Source organism: Melampsora larici-populina (genome assembly GCF_000204055.1).
Source record: "Melampsora larici-populina 98AG31 unplaced genomic scaffold MELLAscaffold_17, whole genome shotgun sequence".
In the NCBI taxonomy this organism is placed as follows: Eukaryota; Fungi; Basidiomycota; class Pucciniomycetes; order Pucciniales; family Melampsoraceae; genus Melampsora; species Melampsora laricis-populina.
The window spans coordinates 340,633-357,882 of NW_006768781.1; the positions used below are offsets into that span (position 1 = coordinate 340,633).

Consider the following 17,250-nt stretch of genomic DNA (forward strand, 5'->3'; position numbering starts at 1 on the left):
GAAAATTTGTTTGTTGGTAAAGGATTATAGACAAGTTAGTTGTACTTGTCGATAATAATAATTGTAACTAATGGATAGAGTAAGGTAAAGGAAAATGAGAGATAAATGAGATGGAGTGTAAAGGGAAAAGGGAAGACGAGGAAGAAGTATCATCAGGTCATTGCCTTCGAAACCTGTGTCTCTATTTCGGTCAATCATCCCATTCGTAATACCATGGGATCTTCCTTGGGTTCTTCATTTCATTTACACTTCCCCTTTTAGTTTACATGTCACTATGAAGTTACTCTATCCATGGACGAATCTAGCTCAGCGTGCCTTGAGCAAGAGGCTAGGAAACTGACTAGGTTTCTCACGCCTTGATATTTCTAGTGAGGCTCAAGTGATACAGGGAGAGTATGCGTTCTTTAGTTTGATTACTATCTTTGAATCGAGGTGGTACTCATGAAATTGGTATGAGATACATGATGATAATTACATGAATGTATAAGTTTCTTTTCCAAAGACGAAGATGCAAGACCAGAAGAAAAAAAACAGAAACGACGATGTATACAAAGATATATAATAATCTTAATTCATTCAACAAGGACAACCTCTTTTAATGACCATTTCCAATCCAATCCATCAAAGATTTTACAAACTTCACCAAGCTCAATCATCCCTTCTAAAACTTCTGATACTTTATCTTCATGTATCCATTTCCACATTTCATCTCTTTTTAATCTAGACATGATGGTTTCTAATTTGAAAAATTGATTGAAACCATTCACTTTACGAGTTGATCCTGAGGATTGGTTTAAGATGTTCCTTAAAAATTTCCCGAGACTATGTAAATCTGGAATTGTAAATTTATCTTCAAATTCAGGTGATATAATCACAATCCCTCTTACGGTTAGTCTATGCATCGCCTTGCGGAATTGAGCCTTGATCTGTTGCTCTAGCTCTTGACTTGTCAATTTACTTGTGAAAGATGCTAAATCGGCCATGGAGGAAACAGATGTACAACTATCAGATTCCTTTGTCGTCTTCGCATCCTTATGTAGCTCCTTGGTTTGGGCATTCATCAATAAGCTTGGTTTGGCTTTAGGGCCAACTAGACGTGAATTTGAAGTACTAGAGTTTTCGGACGGTCTGCTCGTTGCTCGTTGCTCATATTCCTTCTTATGAATCACCTTGACGAGAAGAGACCTCAATTCGGAGTTTTCAGTCAAGTCTGATATTGTGAATACAGCCGTTTCCTTTGGTTTGGGAGGGGGGAGATGCCCAGGCTTGGTACGAGGTTTCGGAGTGGAGCAAGTCTTCGTGATATGATGTGCGAGATATGTAAGAAAGAGTGAAAAGGTAGCTTCCTCGGGTTTGATAGCCTCCACTTTGCGTAATCGAAGACGCTAGAGTGCAAAAAAGAAAGGCCAACTAACATCAGAGTTACGATCAAAATGATCAGGGTGCGTCACTGACCTTTGATTGGCTTGCAGATGTCTTGATCGACTTGCTTGTGTCCTCAGTATTAGATTCATTTGTTTGCGAAACACAAGTGATGTTTCGCTTTGATGATTCTTGAGGCTGAGCCAGAGCTTCTGGACATATGTCTTTCAACCGGAACAAACGATTGTAAACATGACGACGAGAATGGATGAGATGCTTGCGAAATCGGATCTCCTCGTTGGGGTCATCGAGCGATGAGAAGCGATCAACTTCTAAAATGCGTGTCCTACCGTTGTATACCTCTCGTGGGTGACCAGAAATACGCAAAGTAGTACCTATTGGGATATGCAGGTATTTTTCAATGAGCACTTCAATGTCGGTAAGAATAGGGATTGTCAGATTGGCCGGAAGCAGTTTGTCCCGATGAGTCGATGTTTTCTTCGCGGGTTTTGGCGGTCTACGATAAGGATCAAGTTTAGGATCTGATGTTTTGGAGATATGTCCTAGTTCTTCCGTCTCCATTGTCGGCATGTCTGAATTTTCAGGACTTGTGATAGGTTGATTTGGCGCGTTTCGGCAGCTATCGATATCCTGAAGCTGTTTTATAGCAATCCGGCATTCTAAGATAGCCGTACCGTCATCAACTAAGAACATGGTCAATGAACGAGGCCTATGGATCAGCAGAAAAGATTAACTCGAAAGGAAGACAATGACATACGTAAAACATAGCTCACTATAATAAGTCAGCCAAAACTCTCTACGATCTATGCCGATGAGCCAACCACAAACGCAAAATGTTTTGCCCGGCCATCCGACCCCTTGAATCCAACACTCTACTTTACTACGCCCATCACTAAGATACTCTTTGCGAATCCTCCATTCATCTTTATTAAGCTGACTCTCGATTTCATCAAGAGGAAATCCGGCAACGGCGTTCGAAGGCATGACGAGAGAAGAGCAGGTGGTGTAGACAGTTGCGACTGACTTGCAAAAGAAAGTGGGAAGACGTTGAATGTCAGTCGATAGAAAGCGTGGTTCGACTTGCTGATCTACTTGAGGAGCTTCCATGAGCACATCCGTGCTTTTCAGGTTGGTGATAGGGTTGTAAGCGTATTTCGTTTGAAGTGCGATCTCGCTTTGCTTTACAGGTTATGGTGATCGATTGATAGTCCGAACGCAATGATGGGTTATCTTCATGGATAACTAAATGAGACACCGAGACCCTCGAATAATTTTGAGCACTCACTCAGCTCACTCTCACTCGATTCTTAAAGTTTTTCAAACACGTCCAGCTGGCAGCCTGGCTGAGAAGGTGCAGATACTCAAGAGCGGGTAGTCCGACCACAAGACCGCAACGCGTCTGACAAGACCCGCCTAGATAGCCGCACCCGCCATAACACGTACATATTATAGTATTAGTGATTTCAACATCGCTCACTATGCAATCAGGTAGCAAAGGAGAGCAAAGGTCTTTCTTTCTTTGAAAATTGGATTGGCATCTTTTTATAGATAACTTTCGAGCAGCCAGAAGTAAGCTTAGCTAAGCCCTCTTCCCTCGCGGCCACATCCTCGAAGTCAAATATTACATGGGTCTCACTACGCCTGCGTTGCAGCAAAGCTATCGAACTCATAATCATGTATCGGACTCGTGATCTTATAATTGCATAAATGATATTGATTTCGAATCCGTATTCAGACACCATTCAATTTTTATGATACTCGATGTCATCGATTTTATTGATTTCCAGGTTTGACCTTATAGCAATTGGTGGCTTGATCAATTTCCTCATCCTATAAAATCATTGATCAAGGTGATGATGAGTTGTCAGCTTGGATGTATGCTAGATGCCAAAAAAGAATGTAACGCTGACAAGTTGGCCTGTACAACAAAACGCGCCGTGTTTGTGTTGATTATCACATGACCACTCTACAGCGCCGTTGCTTGCTCTTGATCGCGTGTCGACTCCCCGGGAAGCTATGTACGTAGATACATTCCAAGACATTTATCAGAGGGCGTCTTGAATGGTTTGATCATGGGCTGAGACGTCTAGACTGACCTTCTGTGACTTTGTCATAATAACCCTTGTTATCCGGTTTTCCCCATGTGTTGGCACAGATAGGGTGCGTTCCTGAACATTGAAAGAAAGTGCGGTATACTGCAGGATTACCGGCCAAAAGAGGAGCGATGCAGACCGCGATGAATGCGAAGAGTGCTATGAGGTTTAATTTGTACATTTTCAAATACTTTCAATGTTTGCTATAGCCGATGTGTAGAAGAAAATAAAGAATTCTTTAAAGACAGTCTGTTATGGGTGGATGGGTGGTGGAAGTTGATGTCTAGAACCCGAAGGCTTTCGAGCTCTTTTGATCAAGTGCGTTTCAAAAGACTACAACTCAACTCGGCGGTTCAACAACCGTTGGGTATGGGCATATCACCGAAGAGACCGCCCCTCAAAACATATTCACTCCACCCATTTAATTCCTTGTAATTCCCCATGCTTTAGCGCCACCACATATACCCAAACAACCCTTGTAATACTTTAAACCAGCACGCGTCCTTCTCCTCACATTTTTACCGGTGCGGAGCACAAGTAGTCGCAGTGCCTCATAGCCTTTGGCTCAGGAGGCACTTTAAGCCATAAATAAAGTCGACGTCTCTTTTGCTTGAAACATGACGATGGGGATTGACGGGGACCCTGATCTACCCTACTCGTCTGTCAAATTCCTGTGACGGTCTGAGTCACCGTCTGAGTGCTCAAATTTAACACTTTTCGGAAAGCCTTGGCTTCTGTTGCTTCTCAGATATTCTGCCACAAAGGCGAGATTTGGAGGATTCGGGGTGTGATCAGACGCTCAACAGAATTGCCGCAGCTTGGTGGATCACACATCGGCAGAGAATTCGATTATCGTTGAGATCCGGCGAAAGTGGGCGAAAAGGCAGATGGGCGAAAAGTATCCTCAAGACGCCACCTTCCTGTATGTACATAGGAAGATGGCTTGAGCCTTGGATGTAGTACCTTGTAGTACAGGTCGCAATCGGAAACTCGCTCACTTCCAGCTCGCGACTATCAAGAGAGCATATGTAAGTAGGAGAAAACAATCACCTCCGCTAACGTCGTCAGATTGCATAACATCTGGCTGAGAAATGAATTGATCAAGCTCTGTCTGATTCAGAAAGATCAGCTTGACATATTCTGTTTTTAAGTTTTTTTTTTGCTTTCAAGTTTTTGGCTCCACTTCTTTGAACGGTCATTGGTTTTTATTTTCATTTCCACGTTTTATAAAGCTTGGATTGATAAATGTTGGCTTAAGCATTTTAAAGTGATTCAAATCTTCGAGTGTTTTGGTTTTATATCCTAAAGACTTGGATGAAATCTAACACCATCTTCCTCCACCCTTTATGATGATATGATGAATAATCTAAAAAAGTGAGATGCATCTGTTCTTCATCGAGATAGATAAAAATTGTTCGTATTGATTGAAATCTATAAACTTGAATCGAAGCAAAGGGTGAATGTTTTTATGTTGTAATGTTATATTATCATAATTGATGATCTGGTATACCATCGAGGTCTGCCAGGCCACCGCGATCCGGAAGCTTAAGCCACCTCACGAGTGGCTTATATTTTTGAATTGCGCTGTACCTCTTGCACGGACTTGGTACAGGCTGTCTCGTACATGAGACTTTTCGCCCGGGGATCGTTTCGCCCATTTCCAACAATCCTCGAATGCTCCCCACATCGGTGAACCGTCCATCCATGTAGTATGGAACATCTTACATACACGCACACTGAGCATCACTATGATGATGTAGCAAAGGTCTTGTTCTCCAAAGCTGGATTGTGCTCTTTTCAATAAACATATGTATCGAGCAGTCAGAGGTGAGGTAAAGCTTCAATTGACAATCTCTGTACGTCTACATTGCAACAAGGTCATCCAACTCATGAGTATGTGACTGAATCTTATATGGATAGCTAATGTTGCATGGATAATTTTGATGCCTAGTCCGTACTCAAACCAGCACTGAGCATGAAAAGTTCTTTTATCAAAGGTGGACCGTGATCTTTTCAAGGAAAATATCGAGCAGTCAGCGGTCAAATAAAGCTCAACTTTTACTAAGTTTGCATCATTACAAGGCTATCGAACTCATATTTACGCGACGTAATCTTTATAGGGATAGCTAAAATAGTATGAAGAATTTTGGTTTCGATTCCGTACTCGAAAGATCATATTGATTATCATACATGATGTGTATCAATTTTATCAATGTCCAGGTGACATATGAGCGCACTGGCTGACTTGATTGTTTATCTGATTAAATAGAACCATTGAAGTGATGATGAGTCATCAGCTTGAGTGTTGAGCTACATGTCAAAGAATAATGTATTGCTCACAATTTTCTTTTCACAACAAAATGCGCCAGATTTGCCTTGGTAATCACATGACCACAATTTATCCTCCCAAGCTGAAGATCCATCCTTTTGCGTCAAACCCGTATCGGCGGCATAGGAAGCTAAATACACATAGCAAAATATTTGTCAGAGGAGAGGGTTTTCATAGATATCTTGAGGTGGGTTTGATGATGGGTGAGACGTCTATCTCGCCTGACCAAAAAAAGAAAAAACTGACCACCCTGGACAAGGCCATAAGACCCGCTCCCGCTCCGATGAGACCAGGAGTTGGCACAGACAGCGAGCGTGTTGTCGGAACATTGGAAGAAGGAGTGATACACAACTTTAGTCTGAGCGGCCAGCGACTCGATGGCGACAAAGACCAAAGCCAATAGTAATATGACCCTTAAGTTGTACATGTTCAAAATCTCGATTTTTGTTGCCTGTGGGTAGAAGAAAGTAGCGAGGTTTCTTGAAAATGGTGTGTGACGGGGTTATGGGCGGGGGGATTGACGTCTCTTCAGGTTTATAATCGTTCATGACAACTTCAGTGTTCCGAATTATCACTTTTTGCACAGCCATGGCTTGTTCTTGCTTCTCAAAAATTCTACTTTAAATCAATATATTCGGGGAAATCGGGTACACAAAATGCTACAAGAGGAATGCCGGAGATTTGGAATGTGAATGGGCAGATACAAATCAGCCAGCGCCCAATTGAGCATGAATACCGAATACTTGATCCTTTAAAATATTCTACAGGCGAATGACCTTGGATAAAGATGCAAGCCATTCGTGGCCTCCCTTGGCATATGTGTGTACAACATGCAAACACAGACAAACCTCTTCGCAAAAACCAGTCTTGTCTGGCTCAGCAGGTCAAGTATTACACCAAGTCACTCAATCATCGACTTATTGATGTACCCCTGGAATCTTCCTAGGGTGTTAAATAAAGATGAGCAGGACCCTTGTTAACCCAACATCATCAGCTATCCCAACTAGACATGTCAGTTGATCACATGATCAGCCCCCTCGATGTCATACTCGTAGCCGAACCTGGACCCTTGCCGCGGGATAGGGCGTGATACGCTCCATAACAAGATAGAATTGAATCGCCCACAACCTTAGCTTAACAAAGCCCTCTCTGCGCGGCCGCGTCCGCGCCCTCGCAGAGGGGCTTAGGACTAATCGTCGATTTTTGGCTTGAGCACTACACTCCTTAAGTGTCTCTAAGGAGTTTTTCGGGTTTTCACGCTTCCCTCACAAACAAACTTCACCTGACTCCGCAGGGAAAGTTGTTCTGATAAAAATTCTACATAATCTCGTAGTCTAGAATCATGGCCAGTGTGAACGGTGTGGCCAAAAAAGGAGGTTGATGATTCTTACAAAACACCTGTAGCAATGAGCCAAAAATCGGGTACGGTGCAAATTCACCCTGTATGCCCCTTTACAAGTGAGACATAAGGCTTGAAAATTCCCTCAAGAACAGCATGGTGGGGTAGTGTTTCTCTCGTGATAACAAGATATACACATGTAGAAAATGATCATGAACAACTTTCCCAGCAGGGCCAAGTGAGGTTGGTTTGTGAGGGAAGCGTAAAAATTCAAAAAACTCCTTAGCGACACTTAAGGAGTGTAGTGCTCAAGCCAAAAATCGACGATTAGTCCTAAGAGGTCCTAAGCCCCTCTGCGAGGGCGCGGACGCGGCCGCGCAGAGAGGGCTTTGTTAAGCTAACCCACAACCGTTTGAGTCAACTGATGACTATCGCTAACATGATCAAGTGATCACAGCCACGGGATGGGCTGTGCAGTCTGCCTTGGTTCACCGCAAGCCAAAAGTAAGCGGGTCCACACCTCATCCTAGCTTAACAAAAGCCCAACAGCGGGGTCGGAGTGGACTGGGGTGGAACTTGACCACCTATTTTATGAGATTCACATCTGCCCTTATAACAGCGCCACGCCATGTATTACGTATATATCAACAGCTTAAAGACGGTGTTTCCACAAATATTCTTGCCCGAATAGCGGTTCAAACTTGTCAAGGAAAAGACTTTATGAAACCTTTTGAAATAGGGAAAACTAAAAGCGGAATTTCTTGATTTGTTCAGTATTGCGAGTGTTCATCCGACGCTGACACAATCTACATTATCATACCGCGATCAAACCCGTTGAAGCCCAAAGGGAAAAACACATTCTCATCACCTCTTGACATCTTCCTGTCTGAATTTTGCCGTACCGATTCTCATTCTTCGTTTGTCACGCTAACTTTTTCTATAGTTCATTATGGACAGCATGTACAATTTCAATCCAAGAAGAACAATCTATTTCCACGATATACAGCAAGAAGAAAACTAATCAATCAATATTGTAGAAGGAAAGTTACACAAACACATAAAGGTTGTTTTTCAATATAGATATAGATCAAGATCAAATAAATGTATGAAAGAAAAGAAGTTACGAATTCGAAAAGAGATTTTCAATGAAAGAACATATCAAGTTTTTAATTTGATTGAAATAAAGTTCGAAGAAAAAGTCCAAATTATTGACTAGAGTTTATCTATGTAGTAAGCTTCTGATTAAACTAAAAACTGTCAAGAGAAAAAATTGAAGATTATCCATAAAAAAATAAACATGACAAACACAAAAAAAGCAAGGAGAAAGGAATAATGAAAGACTTAAAATAATTCAAGAAACTTTTGACATTCAATAATAAGTAAAGAAATCAAATTTGCCTTTACGAATAATCTCTACCACTTGTAAATAATAAAGGAGCACCAATAGAACCTTTGATCCTAGGTCTATCTAAAACAGATACCTTAGCAGCTGAACAACGACCACTACAACCGCACTTTTCGCACTTTGAATCTTGATCGCTCTATTTTAAACAGAAACATATCATCAGCATATTTGAATCATAGTTGACAAACAAAGATCAGAAAGTAACGTACACTTTCATTATGAAGAGAAATATGCAAGTAATTCTCACGTTCAGCTTTAAGTGAAGCGATTTCATCCTTCAACGTTTTCACTTGTACTTCAAGTTGGTTTACTTCATCTTGTTTATTCTTCTTGGAACCGGTAGATTTATTTGAATGATTAGATTTAGGTGGTATCGAGTTTGACATCGAAGATAATGTTTGAATAGGCGAAGGTAAGGTACTTATATCAGAATCACCAGAAGATGAATCACACTTAAATAATGAAGGTGAAAATTGATTTTCTTGCAACTCAGATGATTGAAGTAATAAATCGGCTGAAAATCCGGCCGAAAATGCCATAGAGATCGGTCTTAAATTCAATGTCTGATGTTGTAATGGATTTAATTGATTTCTTCTTGAATGTAAATTAGTTGGAAGTGGTACAGCTAATTGTTCAACCGCGTTATTATTCGAGTTGGGTTGTTGTTGTTGTACTGCAAATGCCGCAAGTTTTCCTCCAAATGATTTGTTACGAGTACGTGGGAGAGGTGCAGATGGTAGACCAGAAGGTAAAGGTCTAGCAGCTGGCATAGGATCTGCTCCACCATTCCGAATCACTTGTCCTACTGGACCAGAGACTGATCGAACTTCGTCATGAGTTACTGATCCGACTGCCTTCTTGAGTGACCGTAAGAAACCAGCACTTTTCTTCTTCTTGAGCATTTTACCAGATAGACTAGAGGGAGTTACTGATCTAGGTGCCAATTCAGGGTAATTGAATGCTGCATCCACCGGGAAATTCTCTAGAGATGAGAGGGATCGGTCTTGAGATCGAGTAGCGGAGGAGTCAGGTTCAACAGACTGTGATCGACGTGAGTCTGAAGACGGTCCTGCCAACGGTAAAGTGGGTAGTGCGGTTGGAGCAGGTGCTGAGGAACTAAGGGCTGATTTATTCATTGGAGGCTGAGCAGGTCGACCGGTAGATTGTTCAACGAGCTTGGCAGTTTGAGAGTTTCCTGTTGCGGACGGAAGACTTGACCAGCTGGTACTAGGTGTGGCGGCGGATGTACTGGTATGAGTTATACTATTTGAACTTTCACTGGGAGTTCTAGATAGACCCAAGGTAGAGGATGAAGTATTGAGATCCTCATTTTTAGTGCTATCGGTAGAGGATGATGTAGTTTCTGTGGCTTTCGGAACAGGTGGATCGACGATATCAAAAAGTACCACATCAGTAGCTTGACGAGCTCTACTACCATTTCTCCGAGCGCCACCCGTTAAGACATGTGAGAGAGCAAATGGAATCTGACGCAAAGAAGGACTTGGAGAAGTACGAGGAAGAATATTATTATGATCTAGTTGACTACCACTCTCGTTAGAATCTTCCTCGCCCGTCGAAGTCTCACTCCAAGGAGCATCACCATGTCGAGTAAGTTTTGGTCCCAGAAAGGTCTTCATCGGACTCAGTTCAGTGGACATATCTTGAGCGGTACTGATTGGACGAGGAGATCCACCAGAGATTAAAAATTCCTGTAATGATTTCGGCGAGTGAACTTCGGAGGGTTTTGTGTTACAACCTTCGTTAGTCGCGATATTTTCTTGATCCAAATTATCCAATGTTTTCGACACGTCAACAGCAATTGTACGACGAGCCTTGAGGATTATAGGCGAGTAAGATGAATCAGGAGAATCTGAAGTGATACTAAGACGTTCAGATTGGATATCTTGTAAAGTCTCTGAGTCAGGATCAACGTTGAGAACGGAGGGTGAATATTGACTACCTTCAGTAATTGCAATAGAAGTAGGAGTCTGTAAGATGTTAGTCGAATCAACTTTAACCGTAGATGAAGGAGTGGAAGGTTTTATAGTTGGATTTGGGCTAGGAGGTAATTGAACGCTCTCTGAACCAGGTGAGTGCAAAGATTTTAAATAAGTTTGGTTAAAATGAGGGTGGATACGAGCGCGAGCTACTAAAAGATCTTTAAGATCAGAGGATGGAGGACAAGGAGACGAAGGGGAAAATTGAAGTTGTTTGTTCGAAGTGCTCATGACGAATTTATAGTTTGAAGTTTGCCAGATATGATATAACAGATACGCGTGAGCTGAAATGGATAAAAGGTTCAGTGATCAGTGGATCCAAATTGAATATAGCATCATTCCTTGTTCAATATCTTTACAAAACAATGTGTAATGACATGGGAAAAATCCAAAACACATCATACGTGCCGAGCTCACGCAAAAAGAGGATAAACAGAGATGATGAAAATGTACGCACTGGATCTTGGCAAAATTTGGCTCAAACGTTGGATCTAACGAGTGAGATTGATAAGTCACACGTGGTAGGTGGATGATCAAAGAAAGGAGAGATGGTAACGCAGGGTCTGAAGTTTGAAAGAAAACTGAATGAACGAGAAGATGAGGATTTGAGGGGGGTGACAACGGGAGTGTTGATTCTTGACACTTTGAGAAACTGAAGTTTAATATTGATATCGTGCGCCAAGGTAAGCACAACATTCAACCATGAGTTTATACGAAATGCAAACTCACCCTCAAGAAATGTTGAATTATTTTGATCAGAGTAGCCTAAGTTTTGATGGTTTTGAGATCAGTGAGAAGTCCAGTACGGCAGAGAGAGGTGAGCTTGAGAATAATACTCAACGACAGTCAACAAAAACAGATGGTCAATGAGTTGATAATTTGAATCCTTTGTGTAAAGAATAACAGATATCAATAATATTTCAGATGAAAATGTTGAGACAATCAAGAATAGATGAATGTGATCCCTTCAATGTATGATTTGAATTCTTGGAGTGATAAGATCCTGAGTCGAATTTAAATGATAGTGATGATGAGATGTTGATGTTGAGTTGGATTGATGTTGGTATTGAAAATAAAGAAAGTGTTTATTATTGTTGAGGAAATTGTTAAAGGAAATTCAAGAATTAAATGTTAGGATATGATAATGATTATTCGGAAAAAGGCAGGCAGACTTCAATTAATGACTGAATGTGAATTGTTTTTTTTAACTTGGCAAGGTACGAAGGATATGTTTTAAGGATCTACTTCATGTGTCGTTTTTTTGAAAAAAGGGGCAAGATGTTTTGATCAGGATCTCAACTGATCTCAACCTGAACCTTTAACACCGATTTTTCGATGCTAACGATTCTTAGTCGGTTTAAATGATGATGGATAGTAAGAAGATTGAGAAACAATAAAGCAAACTGGAATGATGTTGGGCAAATCAACCAAAACTTGAATGAGTGTGACTCCCTGATGAAGATGAGTGGGCTTTAATCCACAGCAAGACTCGCAATCAGCATTGCTTTATCTCGGTCAAGACACCGGAATTGATTGCTGAAACAAGCCTTATCTGGCCTTGCAGTGGTGTGAACAATCTTAAAAAGCATACATACTCTAAACTTTTGGGTCTTGTTTAATCTTTAAAAAGAATTTGCGAGATTAATCAAGGCGCCTTAGTCAATTGACCATGAGAATCGTTTGATTTTATACCAAGCTCAGCGGGTTATCTACAACAAAGAAGCTTTAAAAAGCATGTTTCGATTTCAAAATTCACACCAACAACTTTAGGATGCGCTTGCCTTAAAGCCCCTTTCACAGTCTAACCTAGTCAAACACCATGGAGTACGTTGACTCAGGAGAGTAACACAGACCCACTTTCTTCGAGGCAAAAAGTCCTGGCTCACCTAGATTGATTCCCAACCAACGAATAACAAATGTTTTCTATAGGCTATTCCATTTGCATATGCACTCGTCAAAGCATATAGATATGCGGGAAGATTCAAATGCAGTCCTGGGTATTGATCTATGAGTCTCATACATAGTGCACATACATTGACAACTCCCATTCTAGTCCTGTGAAAATGTTGAATGATGGATGACAAGGAATTAAGTTGGATGGTCCCGAAACCCGAATAAAGTCAAGGATAGGTCGGTACAGCTTGGGTGTGAATCCTGCACTACAACGGTGTATGCGGCTCTTGATTTGAATTTAATTTTCTTGAAGATGACATCACCTACTTTATTCGATGTAGTGAGTCCTTTTGCTCATGAGATGTTGGTAGTCTCCAAAATGTTGGTCTCATTCTAAACATTCATTTCCTTAAACAAATCGAATTGAACTTCGATCGCCATTGACGCTCTTCTCTATTTGAAAGACATACACTTTATGTAGAACAAAGTGGTAATCCGAATGGAAAACCTGTGATCTTCATTCATGGTGGTGAGTTAAAGATCTCTTTATCGAAGGTTCCCAAGGGACCATCGAAAGGATTACACTTGCCGGTTTCATGATCTTGATTGTTTAATCTTGATCGATCAAGGACCTGGTGGAGGTTGTTCAGAGTTCGATAGGTTAGTTTATTGAAAAGCTTGCTTAGAATTCATGAATACGGAGATTGATATTTGATGTTTTTGAAATTCAGGCGATATTTTGATCCTAAGATCTACCGTGTCGTCTTATTTGATCAAAGAGGGTAAAGACCAAAATCAACCTTGAATAAAATCAATGATCACATTAATAAAACTTAACCTCTGAACAAACCAAAAGGGCAGGGAAATCAACACCTCCTTCATGTCTAGAAGAAAACACAACTTGGGATCTTGTTTCTGACATAGAAAAGATACGTGAACATTTAAAGATAGAGAAATGGGTCGTCTTTGGGTAAGTCATTTCATCATGACGAGCTAGATTACAATAGGAAAAGACTAAACTGATCAGAAGATTCTTTTTTTCGTTTCATAGAGGTTCATGGGGCTCAACTTTATCATTAGCTTATGCTCAATCATTTCCTCAAAGAGTTAAAGCTCTCATCTTACGTGGTATCTTCACTTTACGTAAAGAAGAATTAAATTTCTTTTATCAAGGACCTGGAAGTAACTTTTTATTTCCAGATGGTAGGTTTTTAAAAACTCTCTAGATATGCAACAAAACACACTCATTTATTGATTAATTTGTTCGGTTCGTTTCTGATCCGGAATGTTTGAAAAAATATTATACAGCATGGGAAAAGTATATCTCAGTCATACCTGAAGACGAAAGAAATGATATGGTGTCAGCTTATTATAAAAGATTAACGTCAACTGATTTGAATGTAAGATCAAAAGCAGCAAAAGAATGGTCACTTTGGGAATGTAGTACAAGCAGATTAATGGTTGATGAAGAATATTTGAAGAAAGCAAAAGAAGATGATTTTTCAGATAAATTTGCAAGGATTGAGTTAAGTTGTCAACTTTATTTCTAAAAAAAACTTCGGAAAGCTATTATTTTTGATTTTAATGAAACATTTTTTTCTACAATAGATGCCATTATTTTGTTAATGGTGGTTGGATGCGAGATGGTCAATTATTAGAAAAAGATGAAATCGATAAAATTCGTCATATACCTACTGTAATTGTACAAGGACGATATGATGGTAAGTGAAAAGAAAACAATCTTTTCACGTTCAAACATAATTATAATTTTCTGACTAAAACTATTTTGAAAATCTCTCAAGTTGTTTGTCCAGCAAAAACTGCATGGGATCTACACAAAGCTTGGCCTGAAGCTGAGTTGAGTAATCTGCTACTCAAACACATAACAGCACTTTAACAAAGAATTTGACTGATGTATTCTCTTGGTTTTTAGTTTCAAAATTATTCCTGATGCTGGACATTCAGCAAAAGAGAGTGGTACTCAGTGTGAGCTGTTACATGCAGCCAATAAATTCAAAGAACTTTGAAAGTAGTATGGTCCATCTCTTGAAATTGATACTTTTCTTAATATAACTGATTGTTGTGAATCACAATCTGAAAAAATCATGTATGTGAAACAGAAGTTTTCATTGTTCAACCACTTGATCATCCTGGCTTTTGGAATTGCATCTGCTGATTGGATTGGCCTGTCCTGTCCTGTCCTTCCATGAAGCATAACATGATGTATGGCACTGATCATGCACTGTTATAATTGTCACAAGGATTCAGTAAGTTCATTTGATTCAAAGTCAGATGTTTTTGGAACAAATCCTATTTCAGAAAGTCAAGGGCAGAGCAACCACAGCATACCTACATTTCACAGACTCTTGATCATAGTCAAACCAGAACAATGTAGTGGTCATGTCACAATCTGGGGTGTGCCATCGGGAGTCTCCACATCTGGGGGTGAGTCAGGACTCTGGACATCACATGTGACTGCTGCCTGTGATCTGTAGCTCACACCATGGGAATAATTTTTCTTCAAACCTCATTGTAGCAAATTGCAGTGACTGGATCCTCAAATCTCTTCAATTGTGGGTCTTGTTTGCCTTGGGTTTGTCAGTTTCCCTCCCCCCAAGCAAAGTTGTGATTACAAGTCATTCAACTATCTACTGCAGAGAGCTCATGGCCATGCATACAAATGTACATAAAGGTAGATCTCACAAGGGGGATCTCAGCATCTGTGAATTGACTGTAGTCAAATCTTCAAGGTTGAAAGGTGTTGTTGGACATGAAAGAAAATGGATTGTACAGTGGGGGCACACCCAAGAGTAACCAGCAACCTTAGGCAAATGAGACTCACAATTAAAGAGAGCTGCAGGCCTGGTCACCACAATTCACAAGGGTTTCATGCAAAATAATTCCCGTGGTGTCACAGCTTTGAATCCACATATGCTCTGCTGTGCAGACACAATATCCAACCTGTAAATTTGAGAAATCCTTGTGAGAGTCTGATTGAGAGGTGTCACCACCATGAATGTTTGATCATATAACTTTTGTGAAAGTGTGTGAAATTGAGTTGATAAATCTTGAAGAAAAATAGATGGACAGTGGTACTAAAAATAAATACAAGTTTCAATTCTGGAAAATGATGAATCAAAATTAAATTGAAGTGGTCGATTTCAAGAGAAACAATTAAATTTCACTGTGAACTTCTTTTTCTGTGATTGGCATTTTCTCAAGCTGAGCTCTGGCCCTGGTTATCCGTTGGATCTGGATATTGGATGGGTCCTTGAAGCCATCCGGTAGCCGGATACTCCCGCCGGTTCGGTTGACAGAAGAGGGGGCAAAAAAAATTAATCCTTGCTGGATATCCAGTATATTTGAAGACATGTATTGGCATGTATTTCAAAGGGATTTAAAGGACAGCAGATTGAAAAAAAAAAACAGAAACAAATAAAAAAAATTGAAGAAACTATTTACTTTCCTCCCCATCACTCTTGTACTTGTCAGTCTTTTTGAAAAACTTCCACATGCAGCTTGTTGGGTGATTAATATGAGTTGAAATAACTGCGATATCTGATCAAGTGATGATAGGAGGGAATATGGTATACTGTAATTGATTGATATTTGAGTGGGGTTAAACAGCTGGAGGCTGTTTGAGGTGGTGAACTGTGGGAAGAATGTTTTTTGTTTTTTTATTTTTTGATTAAATTTTTTTGATTTACTGCTGGATATCCGGCGGATGGCCAGCTTGGATGTTGTATCTGACATTTTGGAGAAAAAAACCGGTTGCATATTCTCCAACTTGTCCAGTCAGTAAAAAAAACTGGTGGTCCAGATGTTGGAATCGCCAAAACTTGCCAGATAGTTGCCGGAGCTCAGGTTGATTTCAATGTGTTGATTCAAACACTTACTTTTGTATTGCTTGCGAGTTTCCCTGTTGTATTGATTTTTAAATTTTGAGGCTTAATTCATTGTAACAATCTGTGATCTTGGTGCTTTCTTCATGGCCTCTTTCAAGCGTACATATTTCCCTAAACATTACATTGATCTAAGGAAGTGGGGGATTGTCAAAAGGGAGGCAATCACAAAAGCTGAATAGCATTGAGTGAATATCCACTGTATTACACCAGTCAAGCCACAGCTTGGACCTAGGAAAGAGGCAAAAGGTTTCATTAAATATCTTGGATAGAGTCTTGCCGCCCAACCTGTTGGGCTAGAAGGCCGTAAGGCAATTTTTCAAACAAGCCCTAGCAAAGGAAACAAATAGATATGCAATATGATCAGTTACAAATTACCCAACAAGAGAGAGTGGAAGAAGTAAAATGAAACCAACCACTTGACTTGCATACATCATGTTTGTCAGCCTGACTATAACTGCGGTAGCTAAATGAGTAAGAAGTTGAGAGGCTGAAGCTTACTTTCACGAAATGTAGATGTCTTCTCTAGATCAGAATATCGTAATTTTTGGTTCTTCGTGTTTAGTGTTAATTTCTTGAGTTAAGTACGAGTCTTTTAACCAACTCGTCTACTAAAGTGAATACCGAGGTAGACTTGCTTTAGGTGTGCTTTAGCAGTAGTGAAGGAACTTGAGTTCGATCAAAGGTGTAGAAAGAAAATAAAGACGAGATCTTCAGTCGAATAACCCTAGTTAAACGATCTTTAAAGAAGTCGTGAAGCGAAAAAACAATAAAAGGATTCGGTTCAAGGAAGAGGTGATGAAACGATGAAATGACTAAGTCGTACAATAGTTTTGAAAGAGCTCTAAATCTAGATAGCTAACAATCGCACAAGTTTAGTGGGAAGACTATTGTAGAAAGGTCAATCAA

At 40.2% G+C, this 17,250-nt stretch overlaps 4 protein-coding genes across 4 annotated transcripts; 1 reads left to right on the forward strand and 3 right to left on the reverse strand.

The window, feature by feature from the left end:
• Positions 1 to 572: 572 nt before the first annotated feature.
• Positions 573 to 3,657, reverse strand: MELLADRAFT_77714 (uncharacterized protein; the record flags this gene model as incomplete). The annotated part of the gene is made up of 6 exons (XM_007409881.1): positions 573 to 1,385; positions 1,456 to 2,092; positions 2,141 to 2,562; positions 2,678 to 2,796; positions 2,827 to 2,859; positions 3,480 to 3,657. The coding sequence occupies 6 exons, from the start codon at positions 3,655 to 3,657 to the stop codon at positions 573 to 575; spliced, it is 2,202 nt and encodes a 733-aa protein (XP_007409943.1).
• A 2,072-nt stretch (positions 3,658 to 5,729) lies between these two features.
• On the reverse strand, positions 5,730 to 6,232 carry MELLADRAFT_62969 (uncharacterized protein; the record flags this gene model as incomplete). The annotated part of the gene is made up of 3 exons (XM_007409880.1): positions 5,730 to 5,786; positions 5,817 to 5,935; positions 6,052 to 6,232. The coding sequence occupies 3 exons, from the start codon at positions 6,230 to 6,232 to the stop codon at positions 5,730 to 5,732; spliced, it is 357 nt and encodes a 118-aa protein (XP_007409942.1).
• Positions 6,233 to 8,544: 2,312 nt separating this feature from the next.
• Positions 8,545 to 10,777, reverse strand: MELLADRAFT_86174 (uncharacterized protein; the record flags this gene model as incomplete). The annotated part of the gene is made up of 2 exons (XM_007409879.1): positions 8,545 to 8,685; positions 8,759 to 10,777. 2 exons carry the CDS (start codon positions 10,775 to 10,777, stop codon positions 8,545 to 8,547), a joined length of 2,160 nt encoding a protein of 719 aa, XP_007409941.1.
• Positions 10,778 to 12,752: 1,975 nt separating this feature from the next.
• MELLADRAFT_116405 (uncharacterized protein) lies at positions 12,753 to 14,626 on the forward strand (the record flags this gene model as incomplete). Its single annotated transcript, XM_007409681.1, has 10 exons — positions 12,753 to 12,820; positions 12,904 to 12,968; positions 13,069 to 13,099; positions 13,171 to 13,221; positions 13,296 to 13,409; positions 13,491 to 13,642; positions 13,748 to 13,964; positions 14,048 to 14,160; positions 14,242 to 14,296; positions 14,373 to 14,626. 10 exons carry the CDS (start codon positions 12,753 to 12,755, stop codon positions 14,464 to 14,466), a joined length of 960 nt encoding a protein of 319 aa, XP_007409743.1.
• Positions 14,627 to 17,250: the final 2,624 nt, after the last annotated feature.